Here is a 27,883-nt window from a genome sequence, read left to right on the forward strand (position 1 = left end):
TTTCAAATTATTTATGGGTGTTGCCATGACTTGTTAAAGCTGATTCAAAACAAACATAGTAAAAGGTAGAAATAGACAAAACAACAACATAACTACTGAACCAGGGACTTCTTTAACTGAGTGACCACTAAAGACAACCTTAGATTAGAATGAAATTCATTCTGTTCTTGTGGCTTATAGTTCAAATTAGCGAGAAAAGGTGACATGATTCGTTGTGTGCAGAAATGGCCCTGTTCAGTTACCCTTCAGTATGATCCTTATGTAAGCAGATGACAAATGCCTCTCACAAAGTGAAGCATGAAGTTGCTTTAAAGTGACTTTTAAGTCATGTAAAGTCATTAGAGTTGCAATTAATTACACCCTCCAGGTAAACCAAAAGCTCTAGCATTAGGGCATGTTGCATATTTTAAGCAACAGCAGCTTTTCCTGGTTCTTTTGCAGGCATTTGTTCAGCTCTCTGCAGCTCAGAATTCCACAAAACTTTGGGGGCCTCACCTGCTCCTCTTGACCCAACACAAGGCCACACCAATGAGCAGGGGAACAAACCAAAACATCAATAGATATTCCTTAATCAATGAAATGCAGCTATGTCACAGCACAGTTCTTTATATATGACCAGTACAGTGTAGAAAGATAAATTACCTTATTTTTCCATCTAGACATGCAGACAGGTATTTCGATTAAAAATAGCAATTGGAAAGAAAAATAAAACAAAAAATCCCTGAAGCATTTTATTGAGTAAATCATAACATGAACTTGGAAAAAAATTGCAGTAATAAGATAAAACTAGGATAGTTAGCTGTTAGAGTGATCAGAATCCTTAAGACTATATGAGTGTCTGCTCCCCATCTCCTTTAACACTCCAATTAGGCATTCAAAACCACTGACAAAAAGAACAGCAGAATAACTCACGGAACTCACCACCATTACGAATTAAAGCAAATACTTTAGAGAATATTTATAGACATGCACTGTTTTCAAAAACATAACATTAAATTAAGTTAAAGTTGTTATTAAAGTTTTAATCATGACTGAAGAAATACCTAGTCTTGCATTCACACAAAATCACAGGTTGGAAGGAACCTCAGGGATCATCTAGTCCAACCTTTCTAGGAAGAGCGCAGGCTAGACAAGATGGCCCAGCGCCCTGTCCAGACAACTCTTGAAGGTGTCCAATGTGGCCGAGTCAACCGCTTTCCTGGGGAGATTATTCCAGTGGTTGACTGTCCTCACTGTGAAAAATTTTCCTCTTGTGTCCAATCGGAATCTCCCCCAGAGCAACTTCCTCTAGCTAAACAATAGATCTTTTACACTTTTCCACAACACATTGTGCATTGCCTTCTAGCTACGTATGAGCTCAGAGAGAGAACTGATTTTGCTTACCTAGCAGTTGCTTATATTCCTCTAAGGGAAGTTTGGGCTGAAAAAAAGGAAGAAATACTTGACAGTTAGTTACACTAAACTAGCTTAGGACTGACACATTTAAATATGTTTTAGCATGCATTATTTCCTTAACACTCCTGAGAAACTTTATGTATCACTGTGCACTAAATGAACTCTTAGCGATTGCAAGACAATATCCCCACCCCACCTGGAAGATCCCAAGTCTCTGAATACGCACATAAAGAGATAAATGTTGCAACAAGTGAGTCCTTCTGTAAGAAGTCTCATTTAAATTCTGAAAATTGAAAATTAAGAACGAAGGAACCATCCACTAACCTACTTTGTCACATAACCATTAGAAAGGAAATATAAACGTTTCAGCAGATATTTTTCACCATTGAACAGATGTTTTCATTTCCATAAATAAGTAATAACATGAAAATTATTAACTACTTTCTCAGGTACACTTTACTGGAGTATAATAGTTTTGTCTTTGTTGACTAAACAGATTTTTTCCCCTAATGCTTCACAATGGAAATGTTTGTTCAGATAGCAAAGACTGAGAAGCAAACACAAGAAGGATGAATCAATTTGCTTTCAATGAGCCTTAGGAGCTTCTGTGTCAGTTTGACATCGGCTGAAGTATCTAACTCACGTTTGGTTTTGTCAATGTAAGCAAAGTATGTTAAGAGAGTGAACCATAAGACTGTTTGACATAACTTCAAACAAAACAAATGCATGGAGGGGCAAACTGCAAAACATTCTGGATTACAGGCATCGCAACAATATCCAGAATTATCTTTAAAAGAGACAATTCTTGCAAAGGTTTCTTGCAATGTATTTGAGAACCTGCTTTCCAGGCCTTGTTCATAAAGGCAAATACGTTTTCTCTCCACAAATAATAACAACCGGCAGCAAGCACAGTAGTCCTCTGCCCAGCGGGAAGCCTCTGCCAATGTCTCAGGCCTGCTAGTTTTCAGACAATTACGCCACCGTGGACGTGTGTCAGGAGAGGTAAGTGACCGGCTGCGGGCAGACCACCACGGTCCGCCCGCCCGCCCGCCCGCCCTCGGGAGCCTCTCTGCACCGGCAGCCTCGCCAAGGGCAGCTCCCCGAGCTGCACAGTAACGCCCTGAGGAGGAAACGGACCCCTTCGCTGTCTTTTATCTGTAGAGACCTGTGCGGCATCTCCCGACGCGGGCCTGGGCTCAGGGCACAGGTGAGGGCACGGCCCGCAGCGCCTGTGGCGGGCCCTTCTCACCAGCCGCGCCGCGCCGCTCTCCTCCTCCGCCCCGCCGCTTCCACCCCTTTGTCCTCAGCCCCCTCGGCCCAGCGGGGCTCCCTGGGGAGGCGGCGGGCTCTCCCGCGTAACGGTTGCCCCCGGCCCCGCCGTGGTGCCGAGACCACCCAGCCCCGCCGCCGGGCGGCGACAGCGCAGGCTGCCGAGGGCGGGCCCGGCCGCCGAAGGGGGCGGGCTGGGCCGGGGTGCCCCGGCGGGGCGGGGCGGGGAGCGGCGCGGCGCTGCCGGGAGGAGCCGAGCCCCCCACCCCAGGCGGGCGCGGACGGCCACGTCAGCCCCGGAGCCGCCCCGCCCGCCTCCGGCCCAGAGCCGGATCCCGGCGCGGGCCGCCCTTCCGCCCGGCGCCGGGGTGGAGGCGCCGCCGTCCCATGCTGCTCCGCGCCCGGGCCGCTCTCCCCGCCGCTCCGAGCCGCTGGCCGGCGCCGCCGCCGCCGCCCTCCCCGCAGCCCGGTAAGCGCCGCGCCGCTTCCTCGGGGCTCACCCGGCAACGAGGCCGCGCCAGCGGGGAGGGGAGGGGACCGCGCGGCAGCCCCGCCCCGGCGGCCGCCCCCCGGCTCCCGCCGCAGCCCGGCCGCCCCCCGGGGCTGCTAACCCCGGCCTCGCCGCGCCGCGTCCCGCTGGCCCCTATCGCCGCGGCTGTTCCCGTGGCGGACCCGGCGCCCGGGTCTGCCCGGCTTCACCTGTGAGGGGCGTCCGCCGTCTCCTTGGCGAGCGGCCCCCCCCACCCCGCAGCGGCCGCCGGCACGGGGCTACCGGTCCCTCGGGAAGAAACGTCCCCCCTGCGGTGCTAAAAGTAAGTTTGAAGGAAAAGTGAGCCCTACTGAAGCCGCTTTTCTTAATGTGATGTAAGTGGCTGGTATTTAGCATCGCTCAGCAAAGCTTTGCATGATTGCCTCCTTCACAATAAACATAATCAAGAGATGGTCTGTCACTTGTGCGGTCTTCAGAAAGCAGGTGATCAGCCATCAAGAAAATGTTCATGTGGAGTCTGCACAAGCTGGCAATGGGGTTCTCTACTAACATATATTTATCGAATAACTAAGAAAATGTACTTAGTTGCTTTTCCCCCCTCTTGTTATAGATTGTAACTTTTGCAAGACTTGTGACATGAAGTAGGACAACCAGCATTTTGAAGAGCTCCATCGTAAATTCGACTGCATCTCTAGAGGTTGGCGGATTTCCTAGAGACTCTTCAAAGCCTACTAGAATCAGAACCTAGAAACTTCCCACACGCTTCATAATGGAGTTCTTAGTATCCAAAGCGGGTTATATTCATTATTTGAAAAGATCTTTATTACTAGTTTCAGTATGTGTAATAGTTCTTGTGTGCACTGATCAGGACTACTATAGTTTACTTGGAGTATCCAAAGAAGCAAGTAGTAGAGAAATACGACAAGCGTTCAAAAAACTGGCATTAAAGTTGCACCCTGATAAAAATCAGGTAAGTTACATCTTTAACAGGTCAAAGTTGGTGAATTAATGCATCTGAATGTTGATACAAAAAAGTAGTTTCAATTTATCTATAATGTTTCTTGATTCTTGTGAAGTAACATAGCCACCTGATAACATGGTTCTGCTCAGATTTTCTGCAGAGGAAATTGACAAAAAGGGATAGGCTGGTCATACATGGTTGTGTTGAATTTGGGCCATATTAAATTGCTGTAGTAAAAAAAAAGAGGCAAGATCATTCTCAATTATATTTTTGTAAATAAAGGAAAGCTTATGTCTACCATGTTACCTTGTTGGTAAACTGATGAGTTTGTCTCTTTTAGTTTAGTTTAGGGGTATTTACTGTTTCCCGAACAGGAAGTCTCATCTAAACAGCAAACAGCAGCAGCCTCTACTGAGATATCAGTCTCCAGGTATCAAACAGGACAAAGCAGAACTTCTGGGACTGCCAATGCATAACAAGGGAGGGTAATAAGGAGCTTTAGACTAACTAGAGTTAGACTTTGGAACGGCTCAGTCTGTGCTACCATATTTTCCAAAGTACAAAGAAATCTATTTTAAATTTAAATGTCATCAATTCTTCATCAACATTTCCTGAAATAATCAGAAATTCACAGGAAATATGAGGGTTTAGATCTTTATATGTGCAAGCGCACCTGCACAGAGACCCAGAAGGCAGTGATGTTCCATATGAGCACATGGTCCACCTGCACAGAGTATTGAGGCCTCTGAGGCACTCTTGTTTTACGATGGATTCAAATATGACAAAGTTCAAAGAGAAAGCCAAATCTCCACAAAGTTAGGAATGCCAACTTGTAGCTATGAACTGCAATTTTTGTTTTCCCTGTGTACGTTTCAAAATAATAACATTTTGGGTCACATTCTGTAGTCTCCAAGTATGCAAATACTACTAAAATACTACTAAAGATGTTTCAACAGATTATTTTCAACATTAAAGATGATATATAGAACATGAAGCCATTACACAAATTCCATAATGGTAATTTATTTCATGTGTATCTAGGTAAATAAGTCAACAATCTTTAAGAAAAAGTGTCTTTTGAATGAAATGTTTAAGCAGAAGTTAAAAGAGTGGGATAGTGCTGCAGATTTTGCTCACCACTGTTATACTGCACCAGCTCAGAACCCAAGCTGCGGTTCAAAGTAGGTCTGCAGATTTTTCACTGTTGTAATTCCAAAGTTACCTAGAACCAGAAGGTTTTTAAATAGAAAAGGGGGCCTCTGTCTACACTGTAAGATCAGAAGGGATTAATATGTCTTTATAGCACAGATTTTCAAACTGGATGAGTGGGGATTTTAGGGGAGTAGAAAAGATTATAGAGGAAATGGTAAGTCTTCATTCTTGAGCACTAATTTTTTTCCTTCCGTTGAAGAAAGAGAGTTGAAAGCAGAGGGATCACTGGAGAATGTTACAGCCTCCTGCCAGTTCACTTTGTATTTCAGTTGGTACTTTAGTGAGAGTGAAGAAATGAGCAGAAGACGTATCTGGCTTCAGGAAAGGAAACCTTTACTGTAGTTTGTTTCAAGATCACTGTGTAACATCTGCTTCCATCACAACTGACATCTTTAGTAGTAGGGATATAAAAATATTTCCAAAGATTATTTTCTCAGCATTATATCTACAATATGGTTTATTAATTAATTACTAATTACAGTTTTCGTTAAATAGAATGATCCAAATGCACATGAAAATTTTTTGAAAATAAATAGAGCCTATGAGGTACTTAAAGATGAAGATCTGCGGAAGAAGTATGATAAATACGGAGAGAAAGGTCTGGAAGATCAGCAGCAAGGAGGTCGTTATGAAAGCTGGCACTTCTATCGCTATGATTTTGGTAAGTTATGATGTATGTTTGTGATTTGCCTAAAACAGTCACAAGTAAATGCAATATTAAGATCTGTATCAGATCTTTTTACACATTTCTGATGTATCCTCTCCAGATTTCTGCCTGCTCTGTTTTTCTCCTGTAGTTGTCATTTTCTCTGTGTTGACCCAATCTTTTATTTAGCCTTTTAATGGCTACCCAAAAATACCACAAATGTAATAATCTGTTTACCTAGCTTTTTGTTCCTGCTGCTTACTTTTGTATTGGTCATCTAACTTCATGTTTATTTTCTTTAAAGTGCAAAGCTTTTTTTTTTTCTCCTTAAATTCCAGTGTTAATGTTTCATCACTGTTCTTTTCAACTCTAATGCAGGAAGACCTTTTTGTTTAGATAAAGTATTCCTGAGTGGATTTTGAGAGGAGGTTTTTGGACTGTCAAGCCTATTTTATATGCAGCTAAACAGAGATCAGTAAAGAGGTAGTAAGAAATTAAAAGGTAATTACAGAATCATACCTAAAATGATCTTGAGACAAGTTACTTAATGTTTGTCTCAACAAATTTTAGGTAGTTGTCAGGAAAGGCTGGGATGAACTGTTCTCAGGGCTGTTGTAACAGGGCTAAGATACAATAGGCTGCTGAGGAACATAGTTTGATTGATATGAAACAAAAAGGTGAAATGAACCTCCACCTTTACAAAACGTTTTTCTAGTGTAGTTTTATTTAGTATGTCCCAATCTCTAAAAAATTAATGTCTGTGCAAATTGAAATTGAATAAACCAGAGGTGCAACTATCACAGGGAAAAAAGGAAATTACCCTGAAACTTCTTCAGATAAACAGATTTAAGAAATTTTAGCTGTCTGAAGTTGCACTGCTTGACTGAGAAGCAATATCCTTGAATGTCTAATTACCAGTTATTTGGAGACTATATCTGTATTTATTTTTGTATTTATATGTTATTTAGATATGTATCTATATTTTTCTGTTTGTATGTATATATGTATGGGTGAGTGTATGTATTATATTACATGATATATAAATTGATAGTAATATTAAAAAGTAACTTGTCACCTGTAGGAATTAATTTCTGTCATTATTTATTTGCATTTAATCCTTGTATACCTCAGGTGAAATGGCATCTCACCATGTTAGGTACTATAAAAGATCTGTAGCCATAGTAGCGTAATATTATGCTGTCTAATAGTATTTTTTGTATCTCTGCACTGCCTTTCTTGCATACTTGAAGTAGTAGACTGTTTTGTAGTGATGTTCTAGGTAGGATTGGTTAGCATTTTAGAAAAGCTGTCTTCCTTACCTTTGTTCTGTCTGCTTTATTCCACTGAGTTCATTTCTCACCACTCATTCATTCTCAGCATTCTGTGAGTGGACAAGCTTGCGGCTGAAATGCCTTTGTCATCTAACTAGTTTAGACGACCAGAGGCTGAGTGCAGAAGTGAAAGCTTCCAGACATTACATATAGCTCTTTCAGTGGAGGCTGAAGCTTCTTGAATTTTAACTTGACAACTAGTTGCTGTTATTTCTAATACTCTTGCTGTAATGGTGGTGGCTTTTGTAGCCTGAAGGTGTGGGAGTTTGCAAGAGATTAAACTAAGGTTACATATTACTAAACAAATATAGCTTTGCTGTAAAAAAAACTATCTTTGCCAGCTTACTATTTCATTTTAAGTGTACTGTCTTGTTTCCTCTCTTGTGAATAAGGTGATGGCTTGTTTCTTCATGGCAAAAATAAAAAGCAATTGTTGGGTTTTTTTAATAGGTATTTATGATGATGATCCTGAAATTATAACATTGGATAGAGGAGAATTTGGTAAGTTTTAAATAAGTTATCTGTTTGACAATATGGCAGCCCAAAGTATCAATTTTTACATTCAGAACTGTGTATACAAAAAACTGTCAGAAAATCATCTTCAGATTAGAAAAGAACAACAACAACAACAAAAAAAACCCCAAACCCTTAACGCTTCCTGGTAAATGCTAGTTAGCAAATAGATCAATATCATTAAACAGTTTAGATTAAGTTTGAAAGATATTTTTTTATATCAGTAAGAAGAAATTATTTGAATTAAAATTTTGTTTCTTCTAATTTATCATTTCTAATTTTTTGGTCTCTTGTCTAAAAATGCACTTGATAGAACTTTTGTGTTCTATTTCTATTAATTTTTTTTCTGTGAAATCCTGTCAATAGTGCCTTGCACAAGAGGTTCAAGACTAGAAGGTGGTACCAGATACTAAAAACACAGCTAAGTAAAACAAGGTCTGGAAAGAACGCTTTCAGTGAGGACATCATCCAGTTTTTTGCTTTTAAAATTATAGCTAAGATGTTTATAACTAAGAGACTAGAGAGAAAAAATACTGGATTTTGTGTGACTTTTCTTCTGCATTTTGAATATTTTCCTTTGTAGGGACTGGATCTAAATGCTGAATCAGTTTTGTAAACTGTTCTAATAGCAGAACCTCATGATTCTCTCCATAAGAACGTGGTCTTGTTTTGGTTAATTGATTTGCAGAATCTACACATTCCTTAGTTGGCTTGTGTGGATATTTTGGCTTGAGGATATTTTAATATAGGTAAATATAACTTAGAAAATTCACTATAAAAATGATATCTGAAAATGGAGAGTCTGAAAGCCATGTAATTCAAACTGATAACATCTGTGTGTGTATATTTTGTTGCTGCTGTTTTCTTTTATAAGCAAGACTATTTAACTATGTTTTTCCTGACTCTTCTAGTAATTACATTAACTTGGATTTTTAAATTTCATTTTCACCTAGTATACAGGGTTTCTACATAAAAAGATTGCCTGGTGGAACCCAGAAAATACATGAAATGATGTCAGGAAATGGAAAGTTCTAGTGGGTAAAAATCTTCTAGAACTTGTATTTTGATTTTAAGGTAACCAGACTTACACTATCACACATTTCAGCTAGGTTAATCTGTAGAGAGTAAATGTATTCTTAATTAATAGAACAGAATAGAATGAAAGTCAGGGTACTGATATCCTCTGAAAGTTTTGCGCACTTGCCTACAACAGCAAGTATATGCAAGTGAGGTGCAATCTTTATCCCATCTGAGTTACAGTTACTGTGTCTGACATATAACTACTTAATTCAAATCTTGGGGACAACAATATAGTAAAAATGTACAATCTAGATATAATTACATTCTAGATGTGCATTACTTACAGTTTTCTTCTCTCCATCTAGATGCTGCTGTTAACTCAGGAGAATTGTGGTTTGTGAATTTTTATTCTCCTCGATGCTCCCACTGCCATGAGTTAGCACCTACGGTATGTTTAACAAGCAAATTTACTCTGAAAGATCATTGGTTTTAACAGCATAAAACTTAATGAAGTGGATTCTTACACTGAAGCTGAAACCAAAGACAATTCAAGATGCAAGGAATAAAAAAATGTGCTGATTTTTTCATTATATCTTTATAAGAAAATATCTTCCCTCCCCCCCCTTTTTTTCCTAGTGGAGGGAGTTTTCTAAGGAGATGGATGGAGTAATACGCATTGGGGCTGTCAACTGTGGAGATAATAGAATGCTTTGTCGAATTAAAGGGATTAACAGTTATCCCAGTCTGTACATTTTCAAAACTGGAATGGTGAGTGATAAAACTTCAAGTGTTTTTAGAAAGACTGCAATCTGGAATAGTATTTCTTTAATACTTGTTCTATCATAGATTTTTATACATAGATTTTCCTTTTTGCTTTCCTTCACCTTGGTTAAATTAATTCAGAAAGTTAACTTCAAAAATAGGTATCTGGTTTATACAGTGCTTTTTTGAATCATTTTACCATGCACCATATCACTTCTGATTTGGGAAGCTACTATCAGCGTTGGTGCTATAGGAAAGCAACGAGTTTACTTGAACAGTTTCTTTTATAGTATCGTAATGGACTTTTCAAATACAAAGAATAATTGTTTAGGCTCTAAAGAATATGACCACGAACCTAAAGAAACTTGGAAATTCCTTCCACAAGACTGCCTCCATACTAGCTGCGTTATGTACATCGCGCTTTATAGCTGCTTGTTAAGTAGTGGTGCCGGGGGGGTGTACAAATTGCACTTGAATAGTTGGGTATGTTTTGACAATAAGATTTGAAAGGCTGAATTCAGAGGTTATGTATACACTAAATGGACTGATGCAAGCAATTTTTATTTAAATAGAAATATAATCATTGGGAGTGGGTGTTTCTAAGACTAAATTATCCATGTGTTGCTGGACTTGGAAAGAAATCACATTACAAAATTTAAATAAAAGTTAAATTCCAAACATTTCAATATGGGGGGGAGAGAACTGTTAGGGCTAAGGTTTGGGAGGGTAGGGTCCCGCAGTTGCATAAGTACTGTTATATAAAAAACAGTATGTTTTGGTGTGTTTTTTTCTTTTGTTTAACTTAATAAACGTTATTCTCTGTCTTCTATAGCAACCAGTGAAATATTTTGGAGACAGGTCAAAAGAGAGCTTAAAGAACTTTGCCATGCAATACGTTACAAGCACAGTCACTGAGTTATGGGCAGGTAATGTTCACCTATTTTGCTTGCTTTTACAATATAAAATATGGCAGAAACTGCATATACAGCTGAATCTGTCAACTGTTCCTAAGTGTTATTTTTGAGATTAAAAATAGTTTACTGTCGTTTGCTAATATACATATAAAACCTTGTTTCATAGTCACGTTCAGTCACGAACTGATGCAAATTGTTTCACTCTTAGGAAACTTTGTTAATGCGATTGAAACTTCATTTGCTTCTGGCGTTGGTTGGCTGATCACCTTCTGTGCCGAAGGTGGGGGTAGGTGTATTACATACTTACCAAATAAGGCAAACAGGAAAAAAAAGTACTTTTGCTGATAGTGGCATAATCCCTTTTGCTTCAAATAAAAAGTTGTAAAATATCTTAGATGTTTTACCCAGAGTGATACCCACAGTACTTGGACTCATTGACAGTATGTGGGTCATTTAAGTTTTGTTTTAAAGGCATTTTGACCAAAGGAACATTAATAGATTATGCTATTGTGCTTCTGTAATGTCACATGAGTCATTACAGCAGCACTCAAGTGTAACCCCTCAGGAAGGGAACTGGCAGAAAAGGCATCTGACTACCGTTTCCAGCTCAAGCTGAAATGACAGATATTGCATAGACACATGCCAGCTCGTCATGATGGCTGAGCAGAAGAAAGGATGCATATCCCCATTAAACCACCAATACTCAGAAACTAGCTTAATATTTTCTCTTAAGTTAGGTTGGGACACAGTAATTGGCTCTTACTGTTGATGTCACGACAGAGTTTAGATTTGCATTATTTTTTGTAGGTGTTTGTCACTGACTTTCTTGGGACCAGTACTGGATATGGTATATGAGAAAGTTGCCTTCCTTAGCTGGTAGAGCTAGGTAAATGTGCTACACCTTTGACAAATAAAGATTTCTTTGTTGTACGAAGAGACCTTTGTTCGGTGAATTGAATAACCAGAGCTGCTGTCTTGGATTTACGTTTGTAAATAGCTTGATTTCAAGTTGCAGTCCTTTTGTTGTTAAGTTTTCAACTTTGGTCGAATTACAGTTAGGTTGATGCATCTTCTTATTTCAGAAAAACATCTGCATCGGAAGGTAACTATTCAAAGTTTGGATGAATGATTACAGCATATGATATATTTATTATAGTGAGTTATTATTTGAATCACAAAAAGTTGATATTTCCATTGAAATCTCATTACAAGACAGTATGCTGGAGGGTTTTTTTTAAACATTGTTTAAATGTTGTCTTGGGTTTTCTGTTTAAAGAGGAATTCTTTAAAGAATTTCTTCTTTGGCTAAGAAGAAATTTTAAAGGTCAGTCTTAGTATAGCAAATAAAATATGAAAATTTTTAAAACTAGAATTCTGTGTTGATGAAGCAAGACAACATTATTGATGTTATTTTTAACTTAGAGTAGACAACCATAGAGTGCTGATTACTAGATGTTACAACTTCAAGTCACTGAAATATTGGACAAATAGCCAGGAAGCATGCCTGTTGAAATTATCACCTTTGTAGGAAGGAAAGGGGTAATTCTAAACAAGAGTAGGTTTAGTGCATTAATAATTCGAAGCTTTATGTTTGTAAATAAATAATTTTTATTTTGCAGATTGCTTGAGTTACCAAACACGCCTTAAGCTAGCTGGCATGTTGGTAAGCAGAGTTTCACTTTGAAAGCATTACCTATTATAGTTGAAATAACAGAAGTGAAAGCATAAAGTTGTAGTCAAAACTTTCACTGAGTTTAGCAGAACCAAGATTTCACCCATTAACTTTCAGACGAGTGAAATATTTTGACTTAGTAGCTATTGGAATAACATTAATTTTTTAAAAGAATTTTATAAAATATGGATGAATGTTAACTAATGATTTACAATGTGGTCTCCTTCCATTTTCTAAATATTGTATATAATTGCTTGTGTTGGGGTTTTCAAAAGCATTTCTGAACCTAAAATTTAAAAAACTCTTTGTTTTTGTGTTTGTTTTTTTGTTGTTTTGTGGTTTGTAATTTTTTTGTTTGGGTTTGGTTTTGTTTTTTAACTACAGGAAGGTCTTGTTAATGTAGGCTGGATGGACTGTGGCACCCAGGGTGAGCTTTGTGATAATCTAGATATCTCGTCTAGTACTACAGCATACTTTCCACCTGGAGCCACCATAAATAACAAAGAGAAAGGAGGCGTTTTGGTACGAGTTGTTTCTCAACTGTTCTGTATTTAGATAAAATAAGGTGATGACAATGACAAAGGAATGTATAAATAATTTCCAGCTTGATTATATACAACTGGAAAGATGCTTTTTTACTTTTTTCTTCTAAGATTGTACGCTCTGGTAGGAGTTTATATCCCTCCTGGCTTCTAAGGCAGTGATCCCTGGAGGTGGTCCCCATTTTGGTGGTATGCTGGGAGACCGAACAGGAGCACGCTGCAGTATCAGCAGCCTGTAGCTCTGCCTAGCCACCTCCTCAGGAGCCTCCCTGAGCAGCTGTGGGAATCCAGGGGTAGGATGTGCTCCGTAACAGGCCCAAGAGCTGGTTCTGAAGCTGCTACACAGCTATCCTGGGCAAGCTTGGGAGATTTGCCATGTGCCCCCAGTTTTTATTCCAGAAGGCACGTGCCCCAGGTATCACAAGTTTGAGAAATGCTACTCTGAACAGAGTACTGACGTGTGTGATAAAAGTACTCCTACGTTGTCTGTCAGTATGGGTTATGCTGTTCGGCTATATTCTAATATTGCAACCTCCTCCTCTATTTGTGTGGTAGTTTAAACTTCCTTAATTGATGGGAGACATTTCTCAGTTTGAATCATGGCTTGATCCTTTATTGTCACTACTGTTATATGCATCTTCAAAAGGAGGAAATGAAATTTGTAACCTACCTACTTTCAACCTTGTAACTTACCAACTCTGAGTTACTGACTCACACTAGTTCCTAAATTTAAAAAATCACTGAAACTCAAATATCTGTACAGTGCAGTTAAGGAAGGCTGTAAAACTAGATTGGAAATCTTGTAATGTTGATTGGTAAATTCAGTTTGAAATTTGAATTTGAGACTTTTAGCACCCGTTTTGACAAAATACAATATCTTGGTTTTAATATTGTGCAAAAACAAGCTAAAAAGCAGTATTCAGAGAGTGATATTTGTGAAAATACATAGATGAAAAAAGTTGATCAAATAACACATTACTAACAGTACTCTTCAGTTGATGGAAAGGAACAAATAAGAATAATTTCCCTCAGACTTTAAGTACTAATCATCAACAATCAGGTGGATGTTTGTAATGCCTTATAATAAACACAGTTAACTTTCCTTCCTAGTTTCTTAACTCCTTGGATGCCAGAGAAATATATCAGGAAGTAATGCAGCATCTGCCAGACTTTGAAATTATCTCTGCAGCATCGTTAGAGGTAACTTTTTTAAAAATACTTAAAGAATTTTTAAAATAATATATTTTTATATTTTTATCATTACTTTTTACATTTTTCAAATCCTGTTGATACAACCTAGTATTTATTTAACTGAAAAGGACGACTCTTCCCTCCCCCCCCAGCCAAAATTATTTAACATTGTTTGTCTACATTTACTTTTGTTGTTTAGCAAACCAATGAACGTAAGGGGGTGGGGGTGTGTGTGTATCTAATAGGAAAATAGAAAGCCACAGAAATTGCATTGCTACTCATTCTGCAACTCTAACTTTCTAGTTATTTTTTAAATCTACTAAATTGTAGAGAATTTTATTTTTAATATATTTTTTCAGTAATATAAGAAAGAAAAAAATACTGGTTAATCCATAAGTTATGTATGAACTAAAATTAGTAGTCACAGAAGTTACTTGTGTCTTGGAAAAAAAAGAGGAAAGCTGCTTTTCTCACTTGTAGTAGCACTTAGCAGCTTGATCTTCAACAGGAAACACACATGGAAATAAGAAGTGTAGAGAGTAGCATGTAGCCAGCTTGTTTTCAGAATTTTAACTCTTTCCCATTTATGATGTAGTAAAATGAAGTTTAGTGGAAGGACTACATGAAAGAATTTGAGTGGAGGAGGTCACTCAGAGATCAGATGAATAATTGGTCATTTGTCTTTATAAAACATAAAACGAATTTACAAGTTGGTATAAGTTGGAAATAATTTTTTTTTTCCTCTGTTTTTGTTGTGGGTTTTTTTTCTTTCTTCTAAAGGACCGTCTCGCTCATCACCGATGGCTGCTTTTCTTCCAGTTTGGGGAGAGTGATAAATCAAATGTACAGGAATTTAAGAAACTTAAATTTTTACTTAAAGATGAGCATATTCAGGTAAGACTGTTCACTCATCTGGTATCAAATACCATTTACATTCAGAGATCAAATCAGTATGGTTTTTATTATTAGCTGTTACTACCACCTGCCACCCCAGGTACTGAGAGACATGTGCTGTCATATGGGAGATCTGTAGTAAAGTTTTTAATTTAAAGCAAGCAATGAAATTTCCCATATGGTTTGAATAATTTTAAAGTACTTAGGAAATATTATCTTTTAAATCTGCTCTCTCACAGGAAATGTTGCAGCAGATCCCATTCAGTTAACAATTAAAAGTTAACACTTAAACATCAAATTGATGTATGTGAAACTGTATTTTAATTACTCAGAAAACCCTAAAATTATCTTGGAAATTTTCCTAATAAAAAGAAACCAAATTCAAACTTTGTACTAAAGACATGGATTGTGTTATTTTATAAGGTATGTATTTTTAAAAAACTGTTGCATTGACTAGAAAAATTTTCAGGTCACATTCATTTTAGGTGTCTTTTTGCTTCCTTGCTATTTTGTTTGGAGGGGAAAAAGGAGAATTCTTTAAGGATTTATTCCCCATTTTTGGCCTTTAAATTAAAAATAAGCAAACAACCTAATACAGCTGTGCTAGCAGTTTTGCTCGAATGTCATAGTTACAAGATTGTCTCAAGCCTCTGTTTATAAAAATGCTACTACTTTTTCCATATCTTTACCTTTTTTTAATAATCTGTCCTAACTCCTACTGCCTTTCAAAATATGTTAATTGCATAAATTAGGATGCCTTAATTAAAATAGCACTATTTGTTAAATAGGTTGGCAAGTTTGACTGTCTGTCTTCACCAACCATTTGCAACAAACTGTATGTCTATCAGCCTTGTTTAGCAGTCTTCAAAGGAAAAGGAACTGGAGATTATGAAATTCACCATGGTAAGGGAATCTTTGGCAAATTTAAGTCATTATGTAATCACTTTGAGATGATGCTAGCTTTGGCAAACTGCATTTTTTTCTCAAAGAACAGTTTTGTAGTTGTAATGTTCGCTATTTTTCCTTTGATCTTACTGTAGCCTCATACAAACCTTTAATTTCCTTTGATTTATTTCTTTTTTTCCCCCGGATAAGCAGCCATCAGATGTCAAGAGATGCATTTTGTCTTTACTATTCTGTCTATTTCAATATCATGTACATAATTACATGCAAATCAAATCTGTGAAGCTCATCAGGACAGCTTCTGGTTTGGGTACAATAACCAAAGAATGCTGTAAGGCACGCCATGCCCTTTATAGAGGCTTGACGTGCTAGTTATACAGTGCTGCCACCTTGAGAAACTTGGATTTGATTTTATGTGTCACTGCACTAAGCCTAATTCCATGTTCTGTTGACCTCCATCCAAAAAAAGTCTATATTGAGACTTTTACCACTTTAATTTCCACAGTAGTAGTTTCCTTCCAGGGAAGATCGGAAATACGTTACCGCATACCACTGAAAGGACTCAAAAATGTTGGTTGGAGAAGAGCGGAGCCTGAAGCTTGCAGCAATAGGTGTGGCTTCATTCAGAATGCAGCACAAGACAATGATGCAAGATTACATTCTCATTTTTCAGCCTCTGAAGTATTAGAAACAGCTTGCTAGAATCAAGTCAGAACCTCAACACTGTAATAAAGAAGAAAGGAGAAAAGCTTTTGATCACTTAGAAAAGATTAGTCATATCTAAGGGGGAAAGATGATCCCATGCATCTAATGATTGCTGCCAGGAAAAGCCTTATATACTCTCTGAAATTTCCACTCCTGCAGAGAAGCCAAGAATGGGTCATATACATACAGCATTCTTTATCTTTTTATAATGGCATAGATTACAAATAATGTGTGAGAGATACATTGGACTAACAGTACATGCATTCTTTTCTGAATGGTTTGGTTTACTATTTACAAAACATGTGGCATCTAGAATGTTTGCCAATAGTCATCTCACTCCAGTATTTATACAGATATAATACTTGAAGGAATCAGGCTTTTTTATGTGCTATGTTGAAAGGCTTCAAGAGTTTAAAATCTAAGAACAATAATTAATCTTAATGTGTCATTGTGCAGTGACTTCAGATTTAATTACTCTGAAGTTCTTATTCTCAGTTCACTTCAAGAGACAAACACTCATTTCTGCTGACAAATGTGTACATGAAGGGTATGAAGAGACTTGGTCTTTGCCTGCTAGAGCTGTGTCAGCAGGAACTTCAGTTACACCTAAAAAAGCTGTGATTTATCAGTATCCTTTATTTTGCTTGAAGTCTTTACTGTGTTGATACCTTTGCCACAGTAAGTGTATCTAGAATAGTAACGTTTTAATTACAACACTAGCAAGATGGTAAAACAGGTAGTCCAGTCACACACACAAAAAAATTCTTTTTGTTTATAAAAACATGTTTTGTGTTGGATAAAACATTTATTTGGCTAATATTAGGTAAATATCCCATTTAATAGTTAGCCAAGTATTAACTGTCCCCTAGAGTATGTCTCAGCTATGTAGGTTTGGACAGTTTAACATTGTCTTCTTGAGAAAAAGCAAGCCAGTACCTGTTCAATTTATTTAAACAGGCCATGTTTAAAGATCGGTCAAGGGAACTGAAGGACTTCTGTTGGTAACACTGAGTTTTTTAATGAGATCGCTCATGAGGAAAAATAAAGTCTCCTTTCTAAATTGTTCTTTGAAGGAAAGAAGATCTTGTATGACATCGTTGCATTTGCCAAAGAAAGTGTCAACTCTCATGTTATCACACTGGGACCTCAGAATTTTCCTGACAAAGAAAAGGAACCCTGGCTTGTGGATTTCTTTGCACCGGTAAATATTTAATATCCATGTTTCCCTTCTTCTAAAATCTGTTACGTAACTATGTAACAAAAATACTAGCAGTACCTTGAAAATGTCCTTCAGCACCCTGAGATGGTACTGTAATTTCCTATTCCTTGGCAGCACCAGTTCCTAGACTCTGTGGATTTTGTCTTTAGTAGAGTCTGTTGTCACAGCAGCATATTATTCCTCTCCAACAGCTTACATTCTCCTGAGAGCCAACTGCAGGGAAAGCAATTGTGCTTACTTGCATTTTGTTTTCTAGTGGTGTCCTCCTTGTCGAGCTTTGTTACCAGAGCTGAGAAAAGCATCAAAACATCTTTATGGTCAGCTTAAATTTGGAACACTAGACTGTACTGTCCATGAAGGGCTTTGCAACATGGTAAGCTGCAGGAACCGGGGGCGGAGGTTGGAATCCTTTCAAAGAATGTTATTTTCTTCTAGCTGGGGGTAGGGGAATGGGGGCAGGCAATGCTTGTTCTTTAATATTACCTTCTTAAAGGGTAGTAAACCAAACAGGACACTTGTATCATAATTTTTTTCGAAGGAGAAAAGAAGACTAAAGCGGACCCAGAAAGTTTTTTCTAGTGTGTATATAAATACTTATATGCATTCTTTTTGCTCTTCACACAAGTGGATAAAAATAGTAAAACATTTAAAAATACAAGTTTTATATTGATATAGCACTTTTTGAAGATGTCTGCAAACCCACTTCTATTTCAATTCACCCTAACTGACTTTTGCTTTTTGTTTTGTAGCACTTAAGAAGCACAGGATCCATTTCAAAGTAAAAGAAAGTTTATTACTTACAAGTTTACGTGTATTTAAAGATATTGTAATGGAATGAAAAATATTTTTAAAAAAATCTTTCCTAATTTTCCATGTTTCAGTTTGCTTAACTTTTGCTTCAATGAATTTACCACGGTAGAAATAATTGACATTACTTTTCCTGAATTCTAGGTACTATGACATTTTGACAGCTTTCCTGCAACTACATATTTTACTGTTCATGAGAGCTTTTTACGTTAGAATGTTTGTATTTATCTTTAAAATGTGAACATCTTAACCACATGAAAAATCAGCAAAAAATTACAAGCTTTTAAAAGTTTTATTTAGCTGTATTTACACACTGAAGAATTCAGATCATGGAAGCTTCTGTGTTCAACAGTAAATAATACAGTTATTCATAAACTACAAGTTTCTGAAGACTGGCAATAGCTTTAAAGTTGAGGCTTAGAAGGCCTGTGGATTAATTCCTGTATTTGTGGAGCATGGCAAAAGAATTACTGGTTGGTTTTTAAATCCAGAATAAATTATGCCATCTCTGAATATAATTGGCATCTCTTCTGTACTGATTTTTAAGGGTTTCAAACTCCCCTCTGCGTGTAAGTCTGAGCAGCTGTAGTGTACAAACTGGATAGATTACCAGCTGTGAGCCACAAATACCAATGGCAGTTAAAGGAAAGTACAAGAAACCCAATAATTCCTTGCAATTTCTTATTGTTTGTTTTGCTAGCATAACATCCGAGCTTATCCAACAACAGTTGTGTTCAATCAGTCTGATGTTCATGAGTATGAAGGACATCACTCTGCTGAGCAGATCCTGGAATTTATAGAGGTACGTAAATTATAATCCATGTTGCGGTCATGCTCTGTATGCAGCTCATCCACAAACGTTCTTTAGCTGGAAGATGCTAAAATTATTTTTTTTTTTCTGATCAATTAGACTAGTAAGATTGAAAAAACTTTGGGCAAGAAAAGTGATTCAGCAACTGTCAGTCAGGGACCTGATACCTAATGGATTAATTTCCCTACTCTGTCAAGTAATTTCTTTGAGTTCATTAGTAAGTAACTTAAGATCCCTTCCAATCTGCAAAGTAATAGTAATGATTTCTATCTCATAGAGAGGATAAAGGAATTAAAAGTATGAAGTGCTCTAATGTTAAGGTGAAAATGCCTCACGTGCATACCTTGACACAGGAGAAGGTTCTCATTTTTGTCAATTAGCTTGCTGCCCTCCATGCTTCTCAGCTGTTTCTTGAACTTTCATAGCTCACAGAACTGCAAATCATTGGTACTCATCATTGTTGCTGCCAGAGATCTGGCCCCCGCCTTTCCTCCAGCATTCAGGTTCTCTCACTGCTAGGTCTGCAGGCTATTTTCCACTCTCTGTAGAGACTGTTCATTTTCTCCAGGCAGCCCAGAAAAAGCAGGTTTAAGAGCGCACATGCAGGACAGGTGGAGATTGCTCTTTTTTGGTTGATATTGAGAGGCCCGCAGTGCACCGTATGTATTCTTCTGCATCCCAGCCTAAATAGCATGCTTGAGTCTCATAATGCCTGTGCTTGCCAGGTAAACTGAATTTCTTGCCTTTTGCCTCCCTTTATAAAGAAGAGGCAGAAAACCTCCCTTTTGCAGCCTGGCTGTATTTTTGTGATAGCTCTTCTCAGCAAATCAGGCGTACGATTATTAGGTTGAAGGGATGACTCTTGATCCTTCCACGCCTTTCAGTGCTGTGGAGTCTTCCCTACCACAGCAGCAAGCAAATTTCACTAGAAAAGGGACATTCTCAGAATTCTCAGTCTGTCTGTATGTGATGGTGCTGGACACAGGATAACTTATTGTTATGAAGTGTATTTCTATGAAATGTCTTTACTTTAGGATCTTAGGAATCCATCGGTTGTCTCCCTAACACCAGAGACATTTGTTGAATTAGTTCAGAGAAGAAAACGAGAAGAAATCTGGATGGTTGACTTCTACGCTCCATGGTGTGGACCTTGTCAGGCCTTAATGCCAGAATGGAAAAAAATGGCCAGGGTAAATGACATTCGAATGTTTTTATTTCTTTTGGTCCTGTTCTGTGAAATTATTGAGATGGTACAACAGCTGTCAGAGACTTGTCAACTGAGAAAGTCTAGTGATTAATATTGTGGGCAAAACAGGGAATTCCTACCTGACAGTTTTATATTGTTTCAAATACAAAGTTTTTCTTTGTTTGGGGTTTTTTGTTTGGGTTTTTTTTTTTAAAAAAGGTTCAGTACATTGATACTGTAATCCAGTTTTATCCTGTTGATACAAGTGTGTTTTCCAAGATCTAAGACCTTTAGAGTTACTAACTTTCTTTGATGCTTAGTGCTTTATATGGACAACAGCTCTGCATTTGTTTAAAACAAAACATAAAAAAAAAAGATTTATCCATAAATTAGATAAGAATTGGTTTAAATAGTTTGCCACTTTGTTCTCAGTATTCTTTATGATCATTAGTCAGCTTTAAGATAGTACTTAGGCCTTGGTGAAATCGCTGACTTAAATTTAGGATTATTTAATTATTATATCTTAATTATTTCCTATATTAGGAAGATTTTTTCTGAGATCTTGTTTTCTTCACTGAAAGTAAATAAATGTTAAATACAATACACTTTAAGGCTGATAGTCAGTTAGCTGAATTACACACACTTCAATATTGAATTGTTGGGATTAGGGACTGTGGTTTTGTTTTGCAAGGTCATTACAGTGTCCTCTCATTTGCAAAGGTAATATTACTTTAATGACAGCCATCTGGGTTTTCCTGGATATATTTCCAGGAATTTTAACTGAGCCAAAAACATAGGGCTTTGGAAACAAGTCTATGACTTTCAGACATTTAGAACTCACCCAGACTAGGAGCTCTAGCAAGGATTCTATATCCTGGTCAAATGTCTGTGAAGTACTATTAGCTTTATAGTACACATTCAGTAATCATCAGCTTCCCACCCATGCCAGGTGGTTTGGGCCTTTGCAACAAACAGTGTGTTCAAGACACAGGCCAACTGTGCAAATGATAGCGCATCTGCACTATACCAGGATCTGTCATAATTACTGACCCTATGACATGAAACATGGTAATAGGGCAGTCCTTACACTAAATAACCACACTCGTGTCCCTTTGAGGCAAGGTAGGTGCCTCTAGAGCCATGAGCATGCAGCTTATACTAAAATACATGTGCATGATGGGAATGTCCCTGGGTGGCTGGTTCCCATTAGATACCAGTCACCCATTTACAGGAAAGAAGAAAGCCTTGTGATAATCTTCGTTTGTTTTGTTGGGGTTTTTTCCCCAACTAAGTGATTAAGATTTAAATTCTGAAGTATTACTGAAATTGTAGTATTATTGATTAGCATATTTGATTGTAGGTTTTCTTCTTTTTTTCAGATGTTAAATGGATTAATCAATGTAGGCAGTGTGGATTGTCAAAAGTATTATTCTTTCTGTCACCAAGAAAGTGTTCGAGGATATCCTGAAATAAGGCTCTTTCCTCAAAAATCAAACACAGCTCATCAATATTAGTAAGTAGTTTACTTCAGTTTGGGAGAGGTTAGATGATATGGAACAGGATTAATATACATCTTCTGTTGCATAGAAAAGTTTCATCACAGCCATTAAAATAGGCTGTTACAATATTACTGTCCTAACTGTTATTGATTTTGTTACTTCAAACTAGTGCCATTTTATTTTTTTATTTCACTTCAGTAATTTGAACTGAGATTGCCTCAGGAATCTTAATTTTTATTTCTTGTTCTTTATCAATTGCCAGTTTTCTAACTTTGTCGGTTAAAGTAGATTATTGAAATCATATAATATAAAAATGGTACTAGCCTAATTGACTGTAGCTTTATCTTTAGAGAACAGAGTGATGTAGCCATCTGATCCTTCTCCCTGCCAACAGGCTGCTAGAACCATTGCAAAAATTTTCCATTGTTTATCTAGTCATCCCATTCATTGTATCATTAGTGTGGAAACATCAACAAAATAAGCCAAAAAAAACTCTATGGGAAGTGAAAGCTGGCCAAAACCAAATAGCCTGTCCCCTCCGTTTCACAGTACTGTTTGAAGATCCAGGGATTTCGGGAAGCACATGCCTATTTAAAGACAGATAACGGTCTGAAATAGCAGATGTGTTGCTTCATTATTTTAAATATTGAAAAGTTCTGTTAAATGCTGGCAGATAGTAAGTTGTAATGCTTCTTCATCATAGTGCGTAATAGCAAACTTCAGCAGCTTTCATCACTGGGCTGCTCACTTGTATTCACTTCTTCTAGATAAAGTTTCTTTTAAAAGCAGATTTTTTTTTTTCATCTTGAAAACAACTAAGTTGATGAATATGACTGTTAAGTGCCAAATTCCTAGTCATTAATCAGCTAATTCCTGCAAAAATATGAAAATTTGTCTCTTAGAATAAATATCACCAAAAACTATCAAGTCAGATTTTGACCAGGTAACTCTATTGACTAATACTTTGTTATAAAGCTGTAAATTAGTGGATATGAATCCTGGATTAATCTTGTTTTCTAACCTGTCACTGGAATTTCAAAACTAAGGATGCCCTGAAAGTCCAAATCCTTGTCCAAGTAACCAGTTTGCCTGGCTTTTCTACTGTCAAATTGAGGAAAATGTATATAATTAATAACTGTTTTATTGTAATGAATGAGCATCAATTAAAAAAATATATTAAGATATTTCAATTTAATTCTCATGTTTCTTAGAGCCTGCAATTTTATCTGGAGTTACTACCAAAGATCCTTCATTCAAAATAGTTCTAGTTATCAAAGCTTATGTGCTCCAAACCAAGTTTCTTATTCTCATGACATAGAATTTTCATCTCTTCATCTTCTAGTCCTTAATCCTGTATCTCTGAATCATATAAATGAGATTTACTTATTTAGATTCGAAAGCTAGAAGAAATAGATCGTAAAACACATGCATTTAAGTTCATTATTTCATCATCTCTACCGAGTGCTTGGGTTTTGGTTGTTTTGTGGTTTTTGGTTTGTGGGATTTGTTGTTTGTTTTTTTTTTTCCAAATGTAATTCAAACTACTGTGAACTGGATTTTTACTTTATTTGTAATCTTTTTATAGTAGCTACAATGGATGGCACAGAGATTCATATTCACTGAGAGGTTGGGCACTGGGGTAAGTCACTGCATTAAACTTTGTTCACAAGCTGCTTATATAGTTTGCTTGCTAGGAGAAATTAATATGTAAATTCTGTGTAAATCAAGAATTAGAAACAAGTATATGTATCGCTTAATTTAAGTTTTTTAAGTTTCCACATCCTTTTACTCAAGCTTTCAAAATGTGGAGATAGAGCATACTCCTTACTCCCCACCCATTTTCTGAAGACTGTACTATTATTTTGTCTACCACTTTTAAAAAGTGATTCTCTTATAGTACAAAGTGTAAAGTAGGGATTTCCAGACTACTAATATTCTTAATTTCCAAAATCTTTCTTATGCTTAAATGGTATTCAGATATGTTTAAATTTTTGAATGGATTATGACCGTTATTCTTCTCTTCTACAGATATTTACCACAAGTGTCTATAGACCTGACTCCTCAGAGTTTCACAGAAAAAGTTCTGAATGGAAAAGATCACTGGGTCATTGATTTTTATGCTCCTTGGTGTGGACCTTGCCAAAATTTTGCTCCTGAATTTGAGATCCTTGCAAGGGTAGGTTTTTAACTGTATTAGCAGATTGTTGTATTTTTATGGTTAAAATATAATTTATCAGCACTTCACTTCTTGGTAATCATCCAAAAATCACATACCCCCAGTGATCCTCCTTCTCACTGGAAGTCCAGGCTTTTAGGTCCCACTTGCCAGGGGGTATTGTCTGTTGCACAGACACACACACAGACCCTCTTTTGAGACAGATTTCAGGTTATGATGGGGTGACCTTTGGAACGGTGATGTGCTTTGCCCTGAATTCAAGGGGAGGTGCTCCACTGAACATGTGGTGACTTCTGAAGTCTGAGAAGCAACCAAGCAACTACTCTGAGATATTTAAAAGATTTGAGCAATGCTTTTTGTTTACTTTTAGCTGCACTGCTTATTTGCGTACAGTCACCCATGGAAACTTGAAGTTTGTTTCTAATAAACATTTCTTTTTAGACCATTAAAGGAAAAGTAAAAGCTGGAAAAATAGACTGTCAGGCGTACGCTCAGACCTGTCAAACTGCTGATATCAGAGCCTATCCTACTGTTAAGTTTTACCCCTACCAAGGAACAAAGGTAAAGTGTCTCCTTTGTGTACGCTGGTGGGCGGGTACTGTTAGTAGACGTATTTCATTTCAAAATTAAGACTTATGAGAATATTTCTGTAACATACTAAAGTGCATTATTTAGATACTCGGGAGATATAATAAGAATCAATTGCAGTAATATTTAAAATAGTAGGACAGTGATACAGTAATAACGGGTTATTGAAAATAATAAATTGTAGATTAATAGAACAGTAACTAAAACGTGGGCTTAACCAGAACCAGGGTTTAATTTTGCAGGGGTCTCGCATGACAAAATGTTTTTCAACCTTTACCAATTCCACTACCAGCTACCAAAAGCAGGCAAAGTCTCTCTCTAAGTGAAATATGGACAACTTCATTTTGGCTTTCAATGTAATCATGGCATTTCATTATAATTTTGACTTCAATAATGTATTTTAAGATAGAAAATTGATTAAAAATATTTAGTTGTGTTCTGTCTCAAAAACAACCCTTATCAAACCATTTAAATTATCATTGTGACTCTCTGTTGAGATCAACATTTCCTACTAACAGATTAGTAGGAATAAATTAAAAAATTGAGAAGAGTCCGGATAGTCCTAGGAAACTGCCTTTAATCTTGTAAAGCTATTAAATTTCAAGAATATTATAGTCATATTTTTAAATATATTAATGCTGAAGAGAAAGTATTCAATGCATTCTAATAGTTAAGCCAATGCTTTTAGTTATACTTTTCTTTTTTTAACGGAATCTCTTATGGGAAGTGCTAGAAATCCTTCCTCACACAATCCCATCAAAATCAGTGAGAATTTTCTGTGGAAAGGAGTAATGGCTTTTCAGGTCTCAAAAGTGGCAACCCACAGTGACAGATTTCATGAACATAGGTTACAAGGTGGCACAGTTTGCAACAGCTGTCTACGTGAAATGCTTAGCTGAATAACTTTAAGGATCAAGACAAAATTTGTCTAGTTCAAAATTTGTATGGTTTTAAAAACTAGCAGCTAAAAGTGGTTCTTACTATAAAGACAATTAGCATTGTTTAAATGAAGACAAAAAAAAAAATCGATGAATCATAAATCAACCTACCAGAGCCACTGTCTTCCTCCCTGCATTCCTCTTGAATTTTATCTGAAAGTAAGCAGATTTTCTATTGAGTGTAGGGCATGGGTAATATGTTAAACTACTAACTTTTTTTTTTCTTAAGAAAAATGTTCTTGGTGAATATATAGACAGCAGAGATGCAAAAGGTATTGCTGACCTTTTGAATGAAAAATTAGAAGCAATTCAAAATAAAGGAAAGAGGAAAAAATCTAGAAATAAGGTAAGAATACTTATTGTGGGGCCTTTTGCAAAAGACTTATATTGTTGTAAAGAATAGCCCTTTAACATTATGTTAGTATTTGTCCATGAAATATTAAATGCTTTCAAATAGTACTGGGTACATATTAATTCTCGTCTTGTTTTGGTTACTATTTATTCAAACTTGGTTCTCTATGTCCGCAGATGTAGCAGAGAATACTGCATTTGTAGCGCCACTTATGTCAAGACCTAGCAAAATGTATAGATAGCCGTGGGACAACTGCATTAAAGATAGATGTTTGAGATGCACTGTATCCTTAAGTGCAATCCTTAGACTAGATGAAGGAAGCAGGGACCAAATTATGGAGGCTGATTAGTGTAAGGCTGGGATTGGCATTTTAACTCAAAGATTATTATTAATACACAGCGGTTAAGAAGTACCCTGAATTCTATTTAAGAAACACTTGTCCTGTTGAAAACATAGTACCACAGAAATTTAAAATCCCTAATAATCTTGTGGTTTTTTTTTTATTTGTACTTTCATAATAACTTAAACATTTATTTTCTTGTCACTAGGATGAACTCTAAGTGGTACTGGAGGTAGATACAATTCAAAATATTCTGAAGCTGTGAATATAGAAGACAATACGTGGAAAATATAAGGCTGATTATATTCATGACAGCACAAAAGAGACAAAAACTAGTTTGAGTTCGCGGGCATACATGACTCTGAATTCTGTCCAAGCTGTGGGGAGATGAAAGCATTTTGGTTTTGGAGTCGGCATTCAATGTTTCTGCAAATGAATTCCGCGTGTCCCTCTTCTGATATACCAACTACCTTCTTCCTAGTCAAACATTGGAGTTGGACCAGAAATGTGGGCTGTATCATTTTTTCCTATCCATTTACCAGTTCCTTATATTTTTCTGTCTCTTTTCAAACACTTTTTGAATGTGGCACTCAGCCTATGGCTGAATATGCACTCAAACCACTCTGCAATGCAGAAACACAATGAGGGATTGTCTATTTGAGAGACAAACAGTTTTACATGATGATTATTCTGCTTTGGGTGGCATTCTTGTCTAGTCAATTGCTAAGAAATAAAATCAAGAACTGGTAGCAGGATAGGTTTATTGAATTACATTGTTCCTGTCCTTGAGTGGATTACTATATTGTGGCACTGGTGGTGGTGCCTGGATGAACAGAACTTTGAACTTGGTTGTTTGTTTGGGTTTTTTTCTTTTTTGAATAATCAAAAAAAAAAAATCGAGGACTTCAAACTCAGTGTTTCATTGACTTTCAAAATTTAAGTTATGCTGTAGAAGCATCTGCTTAAGTTATTAGGTCATAACTTTTATTATTGTCTTTTTAAATATGAATGTATTCTGTGGACATATCTAACCTCTTTTGGTATTACCACTTTTCCTTTCTCTGCAGACATTTTTTGGGGGTTTTGTTTGTTTGTTTTTCATATGAATCTTTAGGTAAGCAGGAGGGCAAGTGCCTTTTAATTTAATAATGAACACTGTACTTTGCAATGTCTCCTCATACATCTTAATAAAATTCCCACTCTTCAGAGTAATATTTTTTCATAGCTTTACAACAGACAAGAAAAATTACGGAAGACAACAAAATGTCTGCTGCATTTAGGAGTCCAGCATTGAAATGTTTAATGTTTTCAATAAAATGCTGCTGAGAACTTGTCAGATGGACTTTTCTCCCTGCTCTCCATGTATTTAGATTTGGCATGACTAGTCACTGTAGTGTGAGTATTAGAAATTTGTAAATACGTTGTTATCTACAAGTAATTTATTTTATAAAGGCAGCAAGAAATAAAAGGAAGATATTCTAGTAACTTTGAGACATTCAAATGCATCTTCCCCTATGTTCAGTAGGGTTGCCTCTATTGCTTTGGGG

The 27,883-nt window shown here is 36.9% G+C and overlaps 1 protein-coding gene across 2 annotated transcripts; it reads left to right on the forward strand.

Annotated features, from left to right (window-relative positions):
- The first annotated feature begins 2,926 nt into the window (after nucleotides 1–2,926).
- Nucleotides 2,927–27,831, forward strand: DNAJC10 (DnaJ heat shock protein family (Hsp40) member C10). 2 transcript variants are annotated; one of them, XM_064451765.1, is made up of 23 exons: nucleotides 2,927–3,133; nucleotides 3,765–4,124; nucleotides 5,823–5,988; nucleotides 7,755–7,805; nucleotides 9,203–9,285; nucleotides 9,474–9,605; nucleotides 10,432–10,525; nucleotides 10,722–10,799; nucleotides 12,133–12,176; nucleotides 12,570–12,707; nucleotides 13,838–13,927; nucleotides 14,699–14,812; nucleotides 15,601–15,715; nucleotides 17,494–17,621; nucleotides 17,896–18,012; nucleotides 19,147–19,248; nucleotides 20,292–20,447; nucleotides 21,823–21,956; nucleotides 23,528–23,581; nucleotides 23,971–24,118; nucleotides 24,560–24,679; nucleotides 25,874–25,990; nucleotides 26,545–27,831. In XM_064451765.1, the coding sequence occupies exons 2-23, from the start codon at nucleotides 3,924–3,926 to the stop codon at nucleotides 26,554–26,556; spliced, it is 2,394 nt and encodes a 797-aa protein (XP_064307835.1). In that variant the 5' UTR covers nucleotides 2,927–3,133; nucleotides 3,765–3,923; the 3' UTR covers nucleotides 26,557–27,831. The 2 variants fall into 2 exon arrangements, with proteins under 2 accessions (XP_064307835.1, XP_064307836.1); XM_064451766.1 differs by lacking the exon at nucleotides 2,927–3,133 and adding an exon at nucleotides 3,276–3,476.
- Nucleotides 27,832–27,883: the final 52 nt, after the last annotated feature.

The sequence above is a fragment of the Phalacrocorax carbo genome, chromosome 5, assembly GCF_963921805.1.
Source record: "Phalacrocorax carbo chromosome 5, bPhaCar2.1, whole genome shotgun sequence".
Lineage (NCBI taxonomy): Eukaryota > Metazoa > Chordata > Aves > Suliformes > Phalacrocoracidae > Phalacrocorax > Phalacrocorax carbo.

What these genes read in the sequence shown, in the direction of transcription:
- DNAJC10 (XM_064451765.1), top strand. Translation starts at nt 3,924, where the DNA reads ATGGAGTTCTTAGTATCCAAAGCGGGTTATATTCATTATTTGAAAAGA. An exon ending in ACATTTTCAAAACTGGAATG is followed by an intron (nt 9,606 to 10,431) that starts GTGAGTGATAAA and finishes TGTCTTCTATAG; the next exon opens with CAACCAGTGAAATATTTTGG. An exon ending in CTGAGAGGTTGGGCACTGGG is followed by an intron (nt 23,582 to 23,970) that starts GTAAGTCACTGC and finishes TCTCTTCTACAG; the next exon opens with ATATTTACCACAAGTGTCTA.